Source organism: Mus caroli, unplaced genomic scaffold (assembly GCF_978045245.1).
Source record: "Mus caroli unplaced genomic scaffold, Mus_caroli_1 scaffold_16, whole genome shotgun sequence".
NCBI classification, from domain to species: Eukaryota; Metazoa; Chordata; class Mammalia; order Rodentia; family Muridae; genus Mus; species Mus caroli.
In genome coordinates, this window is record NW_028227271.1 from 24,443,864 (window position 1) to 24,463,965 (window position 20,102).

Here is a 20,102-nt window from a genome sequence, read left to right on the forward strand (position 1 = left end):
ATATAAGAAACAAGAAAACTTCCACGGACCTGTTTCCCCCGTCTTTAAAATGGGCAGACACGGCTGACGCTGGTAAGCGTCCAAACCACCCGCGCAGGGCCGCGTCAGGACCCTATCCTGGGGCCAATTTCATGACACCCTGTGTGTTCCCGCACCTAAAGCCTTTAGATCCCCGGCGCCGCGCGCGCGTGGGCACGGATGCGCGAGGGAACGCTCGGGTCCCACAGCCTGGCGGTCGTACTCGCCCCCGCCTCCCACGCGCGGACTACAGGGCCCACGCGGAGGGCGGGCCGAGCCGGAGCCTTTGTGTTCAAATCAACCAATGGGCGGCGACGGAGGGCGGGGCGGGCCGGCTGGGCCCGGCCAATGACTTGTGGGCTGTCAGCGTTGACTGACAGGCGCACACATACACACTCGGCCACGCGCGCACCGCCCTGCCCCACTCGCGCAGCGCGGTCCTCTGCCGGCCGCATTGTCCGCTCACCGACCCCGCGCTGTCCCGCGTCTCCGCTCCGCGCGCGTTTCAGCCCCAGCCCCGGGCCCGGCCCGGCCCAGTGCGCGGCGCCGCCCGGGGGACTCGGACGCGGGAAGAACCACGCAAGGTAAAGAAGGGATTGGGCCCGCCTCCCCACGGCCCCGCGCCCGCCTGACCCGGGTCGCTGTCCGGCCAAAGCGCGGGCCTGCGCCTCCCTGTCCGGCCAGGCCGGGCCACTCCAGCCCCCGCGCGACGCACGCCCCGGGACACTCACGGGCCGGCGCCCTGACGCATCGCGGTCACGGGGAGGGCGCTGTCCCCAGGCGGGACTTCCCCAGCAGCCTCCCGGGAGGAGGGCAGCCAAGACCCAGCCGCCCCAAACCGGACCAGGGCTGTGCCACAGGCCGAGTCCTGGCACTGGAAGTTCTCAGCCTGCGCCACCGCCGCCTGTCACAGTTATGGGGAACGGGGGAGGGCCCTTTTAGCTCAGTTCCAAAACAGCCAAACCCAACCAAAACAAAACAAAGCCACCGCGCTCCGGGGTGTGACTTAGAGCCAGGACAGAGGGTGAGCGCCTGGAGCACTTTTTTGTGTCCCAAGGGAAATGGAGTGGAAATGTCACGTATAAGATTCCCAGGGGAATCTTAGGGGCCAAGGCTCTGCAGTAGGAAAGTATGTTTTATTTGAGGGTTTTGTAACTAATGGCGGGATGGAGGAGTGTCTATCTCAGCGGCTCCCCACGGTAGACCTTTGTCATCTTGTGTAACCTGGATGGCCGCTGTGGCAAACAATTTTTGACAACAGGATGAATATGAAAGATAAAGATAAGGTCCACACCGCTCTGGGAGTGCTGGGAGGTGGCACACGGGCAGTGTTTGGTGCCCCACCTCTCCACCTACTCAGAACGTTTAGATTCTTGCAACAGCGGCGTGGGCACTGTATAAACATGTTACACTCTTTTCCCCTCTGGCAAAGGCTTCATGTGTTACAGCGGGGCAGGGGTTAAGAGGTGGAGCATGTGGGCATCTGGAGCTGTCAGGTGGGGGTGGCAGTCATGGGGGGAACTACCTTATAAGGACTGGAATACAACCCAGGACCAAGGCAACTTCCTGCTTTGGCTACTACCAGTTGGTCCCTTTACCAACACCAGTCAAAGAGAGTGAGAGATGCTAGACGGGCATCCCACCTGGGAAGATGCCAGTTAGCCCAGACAGGAGGCTACTTGTCTTTCTAGCTGGATGAACCTGACCTTCTGGTTTCTGTGGTCTGGGTTTGGGTGTTTCCCACCATGGCGAGGTCACTATCCACCAGGAATAGCAAAAACAATACCAAGTCACAAGTACCAGGAACTCTTTTTGGATGGCTTTGGGATCTAAAGTTTTGTAATCCTGCTAGCCCAGGCTCGGTGAGACTCCTGGGTTGATATTCTGAGATTTGAAAACTGGGTCCCGGTGCCTGAAAGATTTGTTTATCTTCACTCGTTGTTTTCACCTTGGTCTTCTTATCAGTTTCACTCCACCCCATGTGGTGACTGTGACTGTCCTATAGGCCAGACTGACTGCAACACCACACAACAGCTCCACCTCCTGCCTTACTTCTGTTACAAATATTGGTTGTGTAACTGCTATGTAACCACGCAGTTTACAGCCATGTTCCAAGTGCATGCTATATGGAGCTGTAACACTCCCCAAACAACTTGCAAACCTTCTGATGGAATGCAAATGTCCAGGCCCTGCAGCCTGTCAGGTCTGAGCAGAGAGACCTGGCTCTCACCTGCAGGCTAGCATTCCAGGTTCTTCCCTGTAGATGGGTGATGATGGCCGCCTTGCTTGTGCCGGGGTCGTTAATGAGTAGGAAATGAATTAGGTAGCCAGTAGTCATTTATCATTGTCATTGTCACATCAAGGTGTCACAGCACAGTGTGCTGAGGGGCTGCAGAATATGGTGGGAAGGGTTTCCGCAGTCAGGATGTAGCGAACCAGAGATTGTGACTAAAAAGAAGGAAAAGGTGGGTTCTAGAGAGATGCTCAGAGGTTAAGAGCACTGGCTGCTCTATCAGAGGACCCAGGTTCAATTCCCAGCACCCACATGTTGGCTCATAACTGTCTATAACTCTACCTCCAGGGGATCTAACATCTTCACAGGAAAAACACATACACACAGGAAAAACACATAAAAACAAATCCTTAAAAAAAGGAAGGGAAAAGCCGGGCGTGGTGGCGCACGCCTTTAATCCCAGCACTCGGGAGGCAGAGGCAGGCGGATTTCTGAGTTCGAGGCCAGCCTGGTCTACAAAGTGAGTTCCAGGACAGCCAGAGCTACACAGAGAAACCCTGTCTCGAAAAACCACAAAAAAAAAAAAAAAAAAAAAAAAAAAGGAAGGGAGCGTCTGCCCGTAGAAGGGAGCAATGCATATGAGACCGGATGGCTGGAGAGAATAAAGCACTGGCTGGGGGTGGGGAGGGAGCAGTGCCTGTCAAACGTCAGTCCCTGCTGCACCTCAGAGGTCAGGCAAGGCCCGATTCTGCCTCCCACAGAATTCAGTGCCAAGAAGGCTTAAGACATGCAACCTATAAATTAGGTTGGGAAACCTTGAGAAAAGAGCTATGGAAGAAGCCCCCGGAGTCCTAAGTAAAACCCAAGGCAGGAGGTAGACGGGGGTGAGGGGAGATGCCCTCGATCACAGGGCTGCTTTGCCTTAGTGCACAGGGCATCTATTCCCTCCCCCAGGACAGCTCCACACCTTATACGTTGCCCTGTCTCCCCCAAGTATTTCTTTAGGAGAGGGTCCCTACCCTGCCCCATCATGTCAAGACGAAGCCAGCGCCTCACTCGCTACTCTCAGGATGACAACGATGGCGGCAGCAGCAGCAGCGGTGCAAGCTCCGTGGCAGGAAGCCAGGGCACCGTGTTTAAAGACAGTCCTCTCAGGTAGGAGCAGAGCAGGCAGCCCTCTTTCTTTTGCTGCTGCAGTGGATGGAGGCAAGATACTCGGTCAAGAGGGTTGGTTCTGTCTGTCTTCACTCCTGTAAGGACGGCAGGAGCCAGGATGCTGCCTTCTCTGCCCACTGTGAGCAGGGGCCACCCAGCCTCCGGTTTAGTGAACAGGAAGTGGGGAGAAGCAGTTACGCACAAAAGCCAGGCAGGAAACGACAGAGTTGTCCTAACCTGGGCTCACAGCAACCGGTTGACTGTGGACAGGTGTGGTGGTCCAGCCACCTTCCCCAGGCCCACACGTCACATCTCACCATGTCACTGGCCAGTGGCTCGGGGCAACGTGCCTTGTCATCCTGCCTCCCTGCAGCCGTGTGCCCCTGAGGCTCTAGCTAGGTGTGGGAGGCCAGATCAGGTTTGTCCAGATTTTCAGTTAGGTTACAAGAACTCCAAGTCCCCCTAGGAAGCCTGGGAAAACGTTTGGCTTTGAAGTTAGAAGCCTGAGTTGGATGCTGTCTCTGTCTCTAACTGACAGGCTTGCTCATCTCTGGTGAGATTCAGTGATGGATACTGGGAGCAGGGAAACACCTGCGCTGGAAGTAGTTGGGTTGTTAGACGCCTTCCCACACAAAACGAGGTCACCAGGGTTCCTCTTTCTGGCTGGGCTCACCCCCTGCCTCTCCCCTCATGGCTGTCCCACAGGACTTTGAAGAGGAAATCCAGCAACATGAAGCGCCTGTCCCCAGCTCCACAGCTGGGTCCCTCCTCTGATTCCCACACCTCCTACTACAGCGAGTCTGTGGTTCGAGAGTCCTACATTGGCAGCCCCCGGGCTGTGTCCCTCGCCAGGAGCGCCCTCCTGGATGACCACCTACACAGTGAGCCCTACTGGAGTGAGTACCCCAGGCCTCACTCCCGAGACCTGCTCCCCAAAGTCCTCCCCTCTGAGTGTCCCCAAGGTCCCTCAGAGGATGATCCCTGAACGCCCCTCAGCTCCAGGCCCTCCAGGGTGGGGGCTGTGGGATCTCAGCAGAGCCCCTGTCTCCTGCCAGGCGGGGACCTTCGGGGGAGGAGGAGGAGAGGAACAGGTGGTTCTGAGAGCAGCAAGGCCAATGGGCTCACCGCGGAGAGCAAAGCTTCAGAGGACTTTTTCGGATCTTCCTCAGGCTATTCTTCAGAGGATGACCTTGCAGGTAGGTGCTGCTTTGTGGGCTCTAGGGCGATGGGGGACATAGGGCAAGGGGCACCCTGACAGTGTGACATCTCATGTCACACATGTCATGGGCCATGGACAGTTCACAGCTTCCCTGAGAGACCTGGGGATAGAGTTTCAGTGGTAGGGAACTTGCCTATCGAACACGCAGCCTTGGGAGTGTGTGTGAATGTCTGTGTGTGTGCATGTGTGTGTGTGTGTGTCTGTGTGTGTGTATATGTGCATATGTGTGTGTGCATGCGTGTGTGTATATGTGTCTGTGTGTGTATATGTGTGTGTCTGTGTGTATATGTGTGCGCATGTGTATATGTGTGTGCATGTGTATATGTGTGTGTGCGTGTGTGTATATATGTGTGTATGTGTGTGTGTGCATGTGTGTCTGTGCGTGTCTGACTGTGTGTGCATGTGTGTGCATGTGTGCATGCATGTGTATATGTGTGTGCATGTGTGCATGTGTGTGTATATGTGTGTGTGCATGTGTGTGTGTCTCAGTGAGTGAGTGTGTGTGTGTGTGTGTGTGTGCATACCTTACTGGGTGTCTCTACATCAAAGCTCTCCCTCCTGGCCCAAGCTGTCCCTTACCTAGTACTGTGTGTGCCTGTACTGGTCTGTGAGTGACCCAGAACCACACCACTGTTTTTTAGGCACTTCTATCTGGGGCCCAAACATGGTTAATACCCAGCAATTTCTGGTCCATGTCCAAGCAACTCCCTAAAGATTGTTGCACTCCAAGGCAGAGGGAAAATAAAATGCCAAGGCCTGGGGACTTAGTTCCGGAGGCAAAAGCAAGCACGGGTCCTAGGTTCAATCCCCAGCATCAGGAAAAAGACATTGGGAACTTCCCATCTCCTCACTTCACAAACATTCCTGGATCTACTGTGTGCTGGGCCAGTCTGACACTCTGGGCAGAGGATGAGCAGATTTAGCTCAAGGAGAAATCAGGTGCCACGCCTGCGGCTTGAAGCAGTCAGTGTTATTAAGGAGCTACGTCTGTTTTCCTCCCCTTCCCGGCAGGCTACACGGACTCAGACCAGCACAGCTCAGGGTCCGGGTTAAGGAGTGCAGCATCTCGGGCCGGCTCCTTTGTCTGGACTCTGGTCACTTTTCCAGGTGCGTGCTGGCTGTGAGCTAGACAACTCCCTTACTGTGGCTGTGATTGGGTACCTGGGCTACAGAGTCGGGGAAGGCCTGCAGTGGGATAATTCCTGAGAGCCAAGGGCAGGGGGAACCCCCTAGCAGGTTTGAGCAGGAGCCACCTCAGAACAGGCTGAGTTATATTTGACTGGGCAGGTGGACTTGGAAAGGGGTCACCATGGAGTGGGACAAAGGGGGCTGGGCAAGGGTTGGGCAAGAGAGCACACAGAGGGGGAAGGGGCAGTGTGCTAAATACGACCGAGTCTTAGGCTTAACGGCCACTTTTCAGGCCGCCTCTTTGGTCTTCTCTACTGGTGGATTGGCACCACCTGGTACCGCCTGACAACTGCTGCCTCCCTCCTGGATGTCTTCGTCCTAACCAGGTGAGTGACACTCCAGCCTTGATGAAGAACCAGAAAGACCTGGTACCACAGGGCTTAACAGAGCATCTAGGCTTGAATGTGGCCCACCATTCCTTATTCCTTGAAGGCTCCCCAGGCTACACGGAGCCTTTGGCACAAGCAGGCTTTCCCTCCTAGTGGATACCTTCTAGCAGTACTCTGGAACACAGGTTCTTGCTTCACCTAGATCCTTCCTAAGAACAACCAGACCCTTCCAGTCCTCAGAGAAAGGGTGGCTGTGCTCCCACTGGCAAACTGTGAGGCACTAACCCTCACAGTTTCTCAGAAGTCCTGCCTCTGTCTTAGACCCGTGACAGGCTACATTCTAGAGGTTCCTGCCCATGATCAGAAGTCACAAAAAGATATTGTCTGAGGATGCTGTGGGGTCATTCCCCAAGTTCCTAAGCCAGCAGGACAGAGGTTAAGGACTGTGTCCCCTGGGCAGAGAAAAAAGGCTAGACCAGGAGGGGGTCAGGGCACCTCTACCACATCCATGTGGAAAGCCTGAGCTACATGGAGAGTCCGGGTTAGCCTGGGCTACCTATCAAACCCTGTTTCAAAACCCAGTATATATACATACACACACACACACACACATATACATATATATATATATATGTATATATGTGTGTGTATATATATATTGAGGTAGTGTGGCTGGAGTCTTAGCTCAGCACTTTCCAGCACTTCCACAGGACTTAAGTTCAATTCCCAGCACCCACATAGTGGCTCACAACATAATGTAACTTAAGTTTCAGGGACTCTGAAAGTACCTGCACTCATCTGCACATGTGCACACACACACACACACACACACACACACACTTAAAATAAGTTTTAAAGTTCATAGAACCAAAATTTCCCGATGACTCTTAGGACCTACAAGTACCATTCTTGTGGCCTGTTCAATCCCAGTCCCCTGGGAAGCCCAGGGGAACATGTTGCAACTCTAGTTCAGAAGTCCAGAAAAGTCCCAAGGGACTGAGTGCAGAGCAGAGGCCCAGGTCCCACTGATGACTGCCTTCTGTCTGTTCTCCTGAGGTCCAGGCACTTCTCGCTGAACCTGAAGAGTTTTCTGTGGTTCCTTCTGCTCCTGCTACTCCTGACTGGTCTGACCTACGGTGAGCAGGGGTGGAAGAGAGGGAAGCTAGAGGCAGGGGTAGGGTGAGGCAGAGTCGGAGCTAATGGTGATCGAGCCGGCCATGCAGAGCCCTGGGTCTGACTTTCCTACTCCCCCAGTCCCATCCCCAAGTCCTCTACTGACTCAGGCTGCCCTGTCTGACAGTGTCAGGGCTGAGGGAGGTGCCTCGTCTCCTGATCTTTTTTTTTTTTTTTTTTTTTTTTTTTTTTGGTTTTTTCGAGACAGGGTTTCTCTGTATAGCCCTGGCTGTCCTGGAACTCACTTTGTAGACCAGGCTGGCCTCGAACTCAGAAATCCGCCTGCCTCTGCCTCCCGAGTGCTGGGTCATCTCCTGATCTTGCTCTTGCTCTAGTACAGGGAGCTTCTGGGAGGAGCACGCCCCCGGACCGCCGCTCTCTGGGTAGCAAGCAAGAACTTCGAGCTATTATTAGGAGCAGCTATTTTCTCTCTATTCCAAATCAGGACAGTCTGTGTGGCTGGATTGTTTTTACAAGATCAAGTGAAACCTTTGGCTGCCTATTTAGGCTAGGAGCAGCCAGAAGGGCGCTGGTTGAGACCGTAAGGGCTACTTACCCACAGCTCTGCCCTGTTGTGCCTGCCACAGGACCTTCTTGTCTTTGTCTTGTGTATTCCGTTTCTCATTGGACAATTTAACTGGGTTTCCGGTTTCATGTGAATTGGCTGTATAGACCTAGGCTCACTTTGAACGACTGCAGCCACAATGCTTTGTTAGTGTGGTTTTTTAGAGACTTGGTTTGGTTTTATAGTCTTGTATCTCTCCTTTTTTTTTTTCTTCCTGTTTTTGAGATGGGTTCCTGTAACTCTGTCTGTCTGGAACTCACTCTGAACACCAAGGTGGCCTCAAATTTACAGGTCTGCCTGCCTCTGTCTCCTGAGTGCTAGGGATTAAAGGTGTGTGCCACCATCATCCGGCTTCTTTTATTAATAAAGAGGGCAGGACATTTTTCCAAATGTCGGTTTCCTTTTTGTTTCCCGTTACAAGAACAACTTGTTCCTACTCAGTGGAAACTGGGCATCACCCTTAAAATAACATTACCTTATTACTCACGGCAGTGCAGTGTTTATCCTGCTAGCCCTTTCCCAGGTATTAAACACAGCTCAGTCTGTACCAATTCCTTGTGGTTGATAGAGACGATGTCACAGTCAGAGTATGTGGAGATTCAAGGCAAGAGGGCCCAGAGCTGCTCAGGGAGTGTGTGGTCATGTTCCACTTGGGACTTCAGGCCTAGTGGCTTGTGTACGCTCCCTTTCCTCCCCTGCTCATAGCCAAGAAGTAAGAGGCAACTGTGAAATCAGGCACTGTTTCTCTACTGCTGCAGTCTTGGGCCCCAATCTTGGGCCCCAAGTGGGTGCTGTGTTCTCTGTGATGCCCAGCCATGGAGCCAGGGAGAGCTAAACCCACACACAAGTGCCATTTGAGCCAGCTAACCCTTCTGGACAGGGCAGTCAACGCTAGTTGTTGTCAAAGCTCCCAAGGGGCTGTTCACTGAACTGCGAGGACGTCCATCCAGGCCTGGCTCCACCCCTGAGAATCTGTAACTGGTAAAGGAAGGTGCTTTCTCCTAAGGGTAACTGTCTGCGGAATGAGTGGGGACACGGGAGCGAGGTGTGAGCATGAAGGAGCTGTGAGGCCATGGGCTGTCACTTCCGCCTCTGGTAGAGCAAGACTCACAATGTGTGACATAGGCTGTGATCAAGAAGATTCTAAGGACTCTCTCCCTGTGCCTAGGTGCTTGGCATTTTTACCCCTTAGGGCTGCAGACATTGCAACCCGCTGTGGTCTCCTGGTGGGCAGCAAAGGAGAGCAGGAAGCAGCCAGAGGTGTGGGAATCCAGAGACGCCTCCCAGCACTTCCAGGTGAGGCTGAGGGTGCTGAGGGTGGGGAGCGGAGCGGAGCTCTCCAGCCTGGCTTTGCAGGTTGGAGAAGTCACACAAAACTCACACAAAGCTACAAAACTACAACACCCTTCCTGGGCTGTTGGAGGTCATGGGGGAGCTAACTTGCCTCTAAAGGCGACTCAACAACCCAAAAGTTATGTACATCCTCAGAAAGCAGAAGGAAGGGCTGGCAAACGGCCTTGTTGCTTTCCAATGTGATTTCTCCATACTGCCAAGGCTTCCGTGTGTAACATCCTGACCAGGTACCTCCCACCCCTCCCCCAACTCACACTGTGGCTTAAGACTTCAAGTATATAGTAGTCTGTGAGTCTGGAGGGACCAGTAGGCCCTTGTGGGCTATGCCAGGACAGTCTGTGCTGGTTGCTTAGTGGGCCAGCTGGCCCAGTCCCTCACAGGGACAACTAACTGCCCCTGTCTGATCTTTGTTCTCCCATCGAGCTAGCCTGGGTTTGCTCCCATAGCTGTGTTCTAGGAGGGGAAACCACCCAGGTGAGTTGGGACCTGGGGAAGCAAATAGCAGAACCAGAGCAGATTCGAGGAGGGGGAGGCAAAGAGCCTGCTAGGTGACTCTGCAGAGGCTGTAGTCATGGGCATGGGACAGTAGCCAGGGTCTTAGATTAGGGCAGGTCTAGGGTGTGCTCTTCAGGGGCCTGCACAGTCGAGGGTGACATGTGGACGTACAACCAGACTGTAATAGAAATACAGGTAACCTGACACTCTGTCTCCCGGCTGGGGTGCTGGCTCAGCGCACAGCCTGCTTGCTGTGCGGTTATGAGACCTGAGTTCATATCACCAGTACAACTAGCACAGGCTTGTGACCCTGGTGTTGGGATGGTGGGGTGCAGTCAGGTGAATCTCCAGGGCTTGCTTGCTGTCTAGTCAGTCTAGCTGAAATGCTGAGCCCCAGGTTAAATGACTCAAAATATAAGGTGGGAGCTGGGTATGGTGGTACACGCCTTTGATCCCAGCACTTGGGAGGCAGAGGCAGGCGAATTTCTGAGTTTGAGGCCAGCCTGGTCTACAAAGTGAGTTCCAGGACAGCCAGGGCTACACAGAGAAACCCTGTCTCGAAAAACAAAAAACAAAAAAAGCAAAAACAAAAAACAATATATATATAGTGGGGAGCCATAGAGGGAGACATCTAATGCCAACCTCTGGCTTCCCCTTGTACATATACAAGCAAGTGCACCTGCACATACATGTGCACACATACATATATACACGTGTGCACACATACATACATAAATGTGCGCACACACACATACATACATACATATGCACACATACATACATGTGCACACAGGTGTTGGGAGGTAAGCTCTGGTTCTTCCTCTCAGTCCCATGCTCCTAGAAATAAGACTGAGACTCAAAATATTTACAAAGACCTTGACCATATAGCTAGGGTCTTCTCTTACTAGATCATAACTAAAATAACCCAATTATTTTTAACCTACATTCTGCCATGTGGCTGGTTACCTGTGCTTGGGTACCATGCATCTTATCTCCTCACATCTCCCCCTAGTAAATCTCCTGCACCTGGCCTATTCCAGAATTCTTTCTCCTTCCAGATGTCCCACATTCTATTTCCTGCCTAAGCCATAGGCCATAGCCTTTTTAATTGACAGGTGACTGCATCCATACAATCCACAAGATACTATCTGTACACACATGCTTATACCACATACAAGAACATGGCACACACACAAACCTCTTGGTCTTAGCAGGGCATGGTGGCTCACACCTGTAGTCCTGGCACTTGGGAGGCTACGGCAGGAGAATCACATATTTGCAGCCTGGGCTACATAGTAAACTGCAGGAGAGTCTGGACTGAGTGAGACCCTTTTTCTATGAAACAGCCTCCACCCTCCCAAACTCTTGGTTCTCTAGTGAAGTGAACTTTGCCTGTATCAGCTGAATTAAGCTTGCCACATATTAAATATGTTCCAGCACAGTGTGATCTTATTTCTTAAAATGATGGCATATTCTGTTGTCTGCAAATTCCTTTTAAAACTGATTCCTGAAGAGATGAGGGGCGATTCAGTCCTGGGCCACCTTTCATGTGACAAGGGGAAGCAAGGCCAGCAGAGCACAACCAGGATCTGCTTGTGCGCAGACTCAGTGAAGACGCTGCTTGGAGATGTGATGGTGGGGCGGGCTGGGAATGGGAGCCTGTGCTTGCTGCCTTGGGAGTTGTGCAAGCATGTTTAAAAGAGAATGTGTCTACAACCCAAGACCTCTGCCCCAGAGTCCTTTGCCCTTTAAGGGACAGTTGGTAGATTGTGTTTTGTAATTTCCCTTGGCAAAGATTTTGTTGTTTGGCCAACAGTTGTCCTCATATTCATGACATACTATCAGGTGCCACCGTTGGCTCTGAATGGCTGTTACTACAGCTTCTCTAGGGCATTCGTTTAAATGAGGAAAATGCAAACCTTTCAAACCGTTTCCTCTTTGGTATAGTTATCTATAGAAGAGAAAAGCAGGTGAAAGCCAAAAGCTGCCTCCCCCACCTTATACAGCTCATGGGGGGGGGGGCTTCCTAGCTGGGCCCCTGTGACCATCCTACAGATTCACAACATTTTCCTAGCCAGTCCCTGTGCTCACACTCCCTCTCCCACTGTGTTTCCCTCCATGTTGGGATCTGATGGTGACAACATGTTGAGGGGGGCTGGAGGTGGGGGAGCCCTCCTGCAATGCATGCCCAGGATCTCCTGCCAGATGCTGCAGCTACCAGCCGTGTCCCAGCTGGTTTTGCCCTGTTTGTGTTTCCCTAGAGAGACTTTCACTGCCACTGGCTGTCCTGGAACTCCCTCTGTAGAACAGGCTGGCCTTGAACTCATAAAGATCCACTTGCTCTGCCTCCCGAGTGCTGGGATTAACAGCCTGTGTCACTATGCCCAGCTGCCCTATCCCAGCTGTTCCAGTGGCCATACTCGGGAAGCCTGTGGTGTGTTCCCCTGGGCCCATACTCTGTCTTTCCTCTGGCCCACCAGGCTGAGCAGCGTATTCTCTCCCGGGTTCACTCTCTGGAGCGGCGCCTGGAAGCCCTTGCTGCAGACTTTTCCTCCAACTGGCAGAAGGAGGCCATACGGCTGGAACGCCTAGAGCTGCGGCAGGGGGCTGCTGGCCATGGAGGAGGCAGTAGCCTGAGCCATGAAGATGCCCTGTCTCTTCTAGAAGGGTTGGTGAGCCGCCGCGAGGCTACCCTGAAGGAGGACTTGCGCAGGGACACAGTGGCTCATATCCAGGTGGGGGAACATTGTTGCCTGGAGGTGGGGTGGCACATTTCATAAAAGCAATGCCATAGAAAACCCTGACAGTCATGTGGGATGTAGGAGGCCCCATGGGGCCTGGGGGAGATGGTAGTGTGTCACTTAGGGCCACTTGCCAGGTGCCCTGTCAAGATGAAGATGATCTGACTTCCATGGTGGGAGACGTGTCAGGCACAGGTGGTATTCCTTGTATTTCAGAGCCTTGTAGATAAGACCAGGAGCTGAAACTCCTGGAAAAAAATCCTAGAAGGAACCCAGTTAGACCATATCTAGTCACAAGTGTTCCAAGTGCAGCTGGCAAACCCTCTTGGTGTGGTGGTGCACACCTTTAATCCCAACACTTAACTTAGGTGGTAGAAGCAGGCAGATCTCTGAGTTCAAGGCCAGCCTGGTCTACAGAGGGAGTTCTGGGATAATCAGAACTATATAGAGAGATGCTGCCTCAATAGAAAAGAAGAAAAAAAAAAAACACCCAAAACAACCAGTCCTCATATCTGGTAGGAAGAATTGGCTACCCTGAGGGCAGAGCATCACCAAGACTCAGAAGACCTCTTCAAGAAGATCGTCCAGGCCTCTCAGGTCAGTGGGCTAGGCATGCAGCCCTGCACTGGGACCTCACCCAATTACATCTGTCCTTGGTTCTACCATGGATACTGCTGGGATGTTGAGTAGAGGGGGGGTAGTCTCATGCCTTCTTTAGGGCCTGAACTTGCCTTGGACAGACGCTCCACAGTGACCCCGGGATGTGCATGGTGCAAGGATGGTGTCTGTGCTGAGTGTGTTTGTGCTCAGTGAACATAAACTTACCTAGGTGGGAATGAGTCTGATAAGGGCTGAGACTCACAGGACTTCCCCTTCTTTGATCTTTGCTGAAAGCGCTGGGGCACCCTTTCAGAGACGTGGTTAAGCAAACACTCCCATGTAGAACAGACCCTCAGACTTCTCTGAGCTCATCTTGTCTTATTCTTGCCCTTTCTTGCTGCTCTTAGGAGTCTGAAGCCCGTGTCCAGCAGCTGAAGACAGAATGGCAAAGGTAATGGCAGCCACCTGGCCGTGGACTGCTCTGCCACCCCGTTAGGGTTCTGCGTGGTTGGTTGAAACTTAGCTTAGGATCCTGCCTATGGCCTCTAAGGTACAAGGCAGGTCGGTAAGGCCTTGGGGAGGCAGGGACAGGTATGGCAGTGAAACTGGAGCTTGTGGGCTGGTCTTTTCTGTATGCCTTCTGCTCTTATTACCTAGATGTGAAGGCATGGCAGGCTGTGGCATTGTGAGTTCAAGCACACAATTCATTGTGTGCTGTCCAAGCCTACAGAGAATCAGGTCAGAATTAGCTGTGAGACAGACAAGCCCAAGCTCCTGGGCTATGTTCTACTGCCAGACTCCAAGGGCAGCCCTGGCACTTCACACACAGTGATGGGCTTCCAGCTTATGACAGGAGTCAGTCAGGGGTTCCTCATCCTTCCTCAGTATGGCCTTACCTTGCTTCCCTCCATCTGGAACTAGCATGACCCAGGAGGCCTTCCAGGAGAGCTCTGTGAAGGAGCTGGGACGGCTGGAAGCCCAGCTGGCCAGCCTGCGGCAGGAGCTGGCTGCCCTGGCTCTGAAGCAGAACTCGGTGGCAGATGAAGTGGGCCTGCTGCCACAGAAGATCCAGGCTGCCCGGGCTGATGTGAGCGGGAAGTACCCAGAGCCCTACTAATCACACTCCCCTGAGACCACCTGCCTGGGAGGGGCACCTGTCAGCTGGAGAGAGTCTTTGGCCTGTTGTTCTGGAGGCACATGCATAGCTGATCTGATGCAGGCCTAGGCTCTTGGGGAAAATGCTTTCCAATCCCAGTCTCTGTTCCCTGGAGAGTTCCTAGCCTCTAACACCTCTCCCAGGGTCTCCATCCTTCCCTTCCAGCTCTGCTTCCTCCTCCAGTGACAGCCCACCCACCCTGTCATAGCTGTCCCTGCCATTATTGCAAGCTTCTGAGTGACACTGCCTTTGTCTGTAGGTGGAATCCCAGTTCCCTGACTGGATCAGTCAGTTCCTGCTTGGAGACAGGGGTGCCCGCAGCGGGCTCCTGCAGAGAGATGAGCTGCATGCTCAGCTGCAGGAGCTGGAGAACAAGATCCTTACCAAGATGGCTGAGATGCAGGGCAAGTCAGCCAGGGAGGCCGCAGCATCCCTGGGACAGATACTGCAGAAAGAAGGCATAGTTGGGGTGACAGAGGAGGTAAGGGATGACTGTTCTCCCAACACGCTGCCTCTCCCCTGGAAGTCTTACACTGCCAGCTCTTCATGTGTTAGGATGTGATAGACCCTCCTGGCTGGAGGTTCGGGTGTAGATTCTGGGCCCAGTGTGGGTGGTGGAAATGAACAAAGCCTGCTTGGGTACTACTGGTGCCAGTCCAGCAGGACCAGTTCATGGATATGCACGCAGTACCTGGTATGCCCCATTCACATCCCATGTCTGCCTGGGGCATGTTTTAGCAGGTGCACCGGATCGTCAAGCAGGCCCTGCAGCGCTACAGTGAGGACCGGATTGGAATGGTGGACTACGCCCTGGAATCAGGAGGTGTGTGTGCTGCTGCCTTCACCGCTTCACCGTATCCTGGTCCTTACACTGGCGAGGCCCCAGGTCTGCCAGGCAGCACAGTGCTAAGCACACAAGGCTTGACACCAGCACAAACTAGACTCCCATCCAAGGCAGGGGTGGCTGAGGGAAGCCATGAGCCAGAGTGGACCCCTGGCTGCGAATGGCTCTGTGAGACTGGGTTAGAGCTAAGGGGTGGGCCCGAGGGACTTGTCCCCATGCTCTCTAAGGCAGGCAGTAGCAGTCTCTTCCCTGGCTGCCTTTTTAGTCCTGGAACCACTACCTGAGTAGTGGGCCAACCCACTTTCAGATTTAAAATCGTTCTTTCCTGTGACAGGAGCCAGTGTTATCAGCACCCGCTGCTCTGAGACTTATGAGACCAAGACGGCCCTTCTCAGCCTCTTTGGCATTCCCCTGTGGTACCACTCCCAGTCACCTCGGGTCATTCTGCAGGTGGGCACTCTAAACACAGTGGGGGATGTCTGTCTCAGTCAGCCACAGCTGGATTAGAGGCCCTGTTCTGACATGCCTCCCACCCCCTCCAGCCAGATGTGCACCCAGGCAACTGCTGGGCCTTCCAGGGGCCCCAGGGCTTTGCAGTGGTCCGGCTCTCTGCTCGAATCCGACCTACAGCCGTTACCTTAGAGCACGTGCCCAAGGCCTTGTCACCCAACAGCACTATCTCCAGTGCTCCCAAGGACTTCGCCATCTTTGTGAGTACCTGATCTTCAGTGGGCTGTGTGGGGTCTTTGCTGAGAATCACACTGAGGTGACTCTGGGCAGTGAGAGGTTTAAAAGAGAGAGCCAGGGAGAGACCATGGTGTATGAGGGAGGTGGTCCTCCCTGACTCCTCCCTGTCTGCTTTTCTGTAGGGCTTCGATGAAGACCTGCAGCAGGAAGGGACACTTCTTGGCACATTTGCCTACGACCAGGATGGGGAGCCCATCCAGACCTTCTATTTCCAGGTACAGGGCTGTGTGCTTGTGGGGTGGTGCCTCACACTCCCAGTCAACAGCAGACATCTTCTAGGATCCAGTATTTGCATTGCCCGGCAGAGGAATCAGGGATGGGCCTATCTTCCTACCCTGCCTTACTTAAGGGTATAGGGTGGAGATGACCCTCTCCTGTCAGTGACATAGATGGCAGCATCCAGAGCTTTCTGATCAGGGCTCCGCCAAAGTGAGTTTTATTAAGGAAGGGTTGTGACAAGGAAGTGACTGTGAAGGGTGTTCAAGATGATCAATGTGCAGAGAGCTAGGGCCTCAGGGAGGGCATATGGGTGTCAGATGTCCTAGTCCTCTTAGAGGCAGATTCTGGAGCTAGGAATATAGGTCAGTTCATTTTAATTCATTTTGTTTAACTTTATTTTGTGTGTATGAGTATTTTGCTGGTATATATGTCTGTGCGCCATCTGTGTACTGGTGTCCTAAGAGGCCAGAGGAGGGCTTTGGATCCCTTAGAACCAGAGTGACAGACAATTACAAGTTGCCCCATGTGAATGCCGGGAATTGAACCTGGATTACATGGAAGAGCAGCCAGTGCTCTTAACTGACCCAGGTCTTCAGTCCTATGACATGATAGCTTTAAGCAGAGCATACAGGCTAGACACTTGAGAAAAAAGCAAACAAGCTTCCTATGACCATTCTATGCACTGATAATGCTAACCATGACTGGGGATGAATTCTTAGATGAACTACTGTTCACATATGGCCCAAGGGCTGGCTCACTGAGGGTGGTGACCCTTAGGAGCCCCAAAGTCTCCCAGGGCCTTTGGCCTGGAAACTCTGTTCCAGGAAACAAAAACTTTAGAAATTCAGCTTTTTGTTTTTGTCATGAGCTCCGGGGCAGGAGACCTCTGGCTGCTGGACTGGTTCCCTACCCCACCCCTTCTGTTGCTGAGGTGTCAAAGCACTCTGTGACACTGAACCCCTCTCTTCTACCTAGGCCTCTAAGATGGCCACATACCAAGTTGTGGAGCTTCGGATCCTGACCAACTGGGGCCACCCTGAGTACACGTGTATCTACCGCTTCCGGGTGCACGGAGAGCCTGCCCACTAGTCTTCTGAGATCTTGTGCCTGTTGCTAGCCACGTGGGAAGCTCATCGTTCCCAGCATCTCCCCTGCTCTGAAAATAGGTGCCCAGCACCCCACCGCTGCCCGCACATGCTTCTTAGCGCTGAATTCCGGGAGCAAGAGTGAAGAGGCAGCACGTAGAACTCCCTGCATAAGCCACCGGGTTCCTATGCCTCTTAGTCTTCCCCCTAGAGCTAGGCGCCTACCAGGTGTATATATGTAGCATACTTTGGGGGACTGCGATCAGGAAGTGAGGTGGAGGGACTGGCACCGGTGAACTCCTGGTAGGTGCCAAAGCCATGGGCATATCAAGCCAGAGCCCCAGGGATAAGCTGGGGGGTCTTGTGGCCTTTAGGACAGTGCTTAGCACTGTGCAGCTGGGACTGTCCCTGGCAGGTGCCTGGTAAAGGACTCCGAGGCTGCTGAGCTCTTCCAGCATGGAGGGTACCATGGCCCGTAGGAGCCTGGGGTTCCTAGCAAACGGGAGGAAACTAGCTCCTGTGTGCCTCTGACTACTACTGTCTGTGCCAACCTAAGAGATTCCCAGTGCTGGGACCACTGCTTTTTCTCCTGATGTGGGGCGAGGGTCTATTCTGTTTCCCATTCCTGCTGCATCCTGCCTGTGCCCCACAGCAAGCTTTCCACCCCCCAGGAAGGACCCAGTCCTGGCTTTGGGGCTATTCTGCAGGGTTGTCTAGAGGAGTGGGGCGATGACTTTGGGGGCTCTCCTGATCCAGTGCCAATAGCCACAGTGTGGCTCAAGATATCAGGTAGAGGGGCTACACTAGCCCACCCCATTTAGAGTGGCCCTGTCCATTCTACAGCAACTCCCTTGGGCTCTCAGCTCTTGCTTACACTGCTTCCTTTCTGGCCTCTATGATGGCAGTTAGATGGGGGCTGAGAGGGAGGAGGGAGGGAGGGAGGGAGATAGACATTAACTTGTGTGGAGAGGAGGAAGAGGTTTTTAGATTCAACGGCTGGCCCTGCTGTATTATATATAGAATTCTCAAGGTCTGTTTTTTGTTGTTTTGTTTTTGTTTTTAACTGAAAAAGCTACAGGCTTGATTTCTAGCCCCATTCTGAGGGGCACCAGCTGTTACCCAGTTTCTAGTTCCTGGCTCTTGAGCAGCTTGGTCCTGCCTGCTCTAATGGAAGGGGCCAGGAGGAGCTGCGAGGCAGCCCCGGCGTTAGTGTTCGGGTGAGATGGCAGTTGTACAGCCCTGCCCTCAGGCTTGTTTTGTGCTCTCCTGTCACAAATGCTGCACAGTTGATTCTTTCAAAACAAAACAAAACAAACCTCTCCAGTCTCTAATTTATGCCTATGCAAAAAATAAAGGATGCCCAGGATCATTGGAGCGTGCTTTTTTCTGGTTGTCACAGAGCAACTCAGCTGCTCTTGGGGGATACAAGGGACTGAATTCTTAGCCAAATCACAGTACCTAAAGACTTAGTCCTAATGCTCAGAGACCCAGGCTTTTGTTTAAAAACCATTGACAAACTTGGAACCCCAGCTAGGGTCTACTCTAGTGTTTTCTGGATTTGAGGGCTGCCAGGAGGAAATGAGATGGCTTTAGGAGCTGTCAAGAATACCTCTGTGGGGGAGGTGGAGGACAATGAGGAGGGAGAGAGGGGGAGGGGAGGAAGAGGAGGGCTTTCCTGTCTGCTTAAACTCAGGCTGACGGATCCGCCAGGTCCTGGGGGAAGACACCCTGATGATGGTTGCTGAGATTCGGCCCAGGTGAGGCTTCACCAAGCCTGAGGCGAATCCTACTGGCCATAGCATCTTGCTCAAAGCTGGCCCTTGCCATGGCTGAGAAAATAAAAGCAGGAACTGGTCAGCAGTGAGGAGAGGGCACTGGCTAGAGTACAAGGTGGCCCAGAGCTTGGTCCAGAGCCCAGGGACACTAGATCTGTACTCCAAGGGCACAAAACATAAAACAGGCATCAGGGGAAGGAGGAGCCCTAGCAAATAGCCCGGTAACTTGTCACATACCATCAGGGCTTAGTGCCTCTGCCACCTGCCCTGGGTCTCTCAGAGGCTGAGTTTCATGTCATTATCTCCCTAACTCTCCCCAAACCCAGCCAAATACATGCCTGTACCATGGCACAGGCCCCAGTGAGCCTGAGCAGTGCTGTACGTGATGTGAGGACCTGGCCACTTCCATCCCACCCCACCCCGCAGCCTCAGTTCTAGAAAAGATGTTGTACACACAAGCTGCACATACAGAAGGCTGGGCCTTACACTTACGAGGCTGACAGATTAACATCTTTATTCTTTAGCGACTACAAACGGGCTGGTATTTTCTCTAGATGGAGAGCTGAGAGGGCTGAGTTCTGCAGGGACCTTTATAGTCCCTATTGACCACAGTTCAACACTAAATTCAGTCAGCTCCCATGGCCATATGTAGATCTACCTCCCTGAGGGGCAGAGTCCAGACTGGTATGGCTCCTGAACACAGTTTTAGTGACCACTAATGCTGACAGGGCACGGTTAAGTTCTACTGTGGCCAATGCTGTAGGAAGTCACAGCTCCCAAAGTGCCATGCACCACCATGCTAAAGCCCCCTCACTACAAAGGCACCAGCTTAGGCGAGCCAGCGCCACCAAGCACAGGTAAAGAGCTGGAAGGGAGAGGACTGACCCCTAGCTGGGCAAGGCTGCAGGGCGAACAGGAACGAATGCCACAGCACAAATCCCTTCCTTGAGCTTCAGTGTTCTCTTCCTCGGAGATGGCAGTAGTGACTGTCCAGTCCAGCCCACCCATAGCATCACCACACTGCCTTCCGCCTGTCCAGCCCACCCACAGCATCACCACACTGCCTTCAGCTTGTCCAGCCTACCCACAGCATCACCACACTGCCTTCAGCCCGTCCAGAGCACCCACAGCATCACCACACTGCCTTCAGCCTGTCCAGCTCACCCACAGCATCACCACACTGCCTTCAGCCTGTCCAGCTCACCCA

At 53.2% G+C, this 20,102-nt stretch overlaps 1 protein-coding gene across 2 annotated transcripts; it reads left to right on the forward strand.

Moving 5' to 3' along the window:
- The first annotated feature begins 369 nt into the window (after nt 1-369).
- Nucleotides 370-18,489, forward strand: Sun2 (Sad1 and UNC84 domain containing 2). Of its 2 annotated transcripts, none has more exons than XM_021183121.3 (18): nt 370-602; nt 3,246-3,406; nt 4,112-4,302; nt 4,462-4,602; nt 5,637-5,732; nt 6,046-6,139; nt 7,199-7,278; nt 9,049-9,176; nt 12,209-12,463; nt 12,989-13,066; nt 13,477-13,520; nt 13,991-14,156; nt 14,485-14,706; nt 14,964-15,048; nt 15,404-15,519; nt 15,612-15,779; nt 15,939-16,031; nt 17,011-18,489. In XM_021183121.3, the coding sequence occupies exons 2-18, from the start codon at nt 3,282-3,284 to the stop codon at nt 17,122-17,124; spliced, it is 2,196 nt and encodes a 731-aa protein (XP_021038780.1). In that variant the 5' UTR covers nt 370-602; nt 3,246-3,281; the 3' UTR covers nt 17,125-18,489. The 2 variants fall into 2 exon arrangements, with proteins under 2 accessions (XP_021038780.1, XP_021038783.1); XM_021183124.3 differs by having other exon boundaries at nt 7,205-7,278.
- Nucleotides 18,490-20,102: the final 1,613 nt, after the last annotated feature.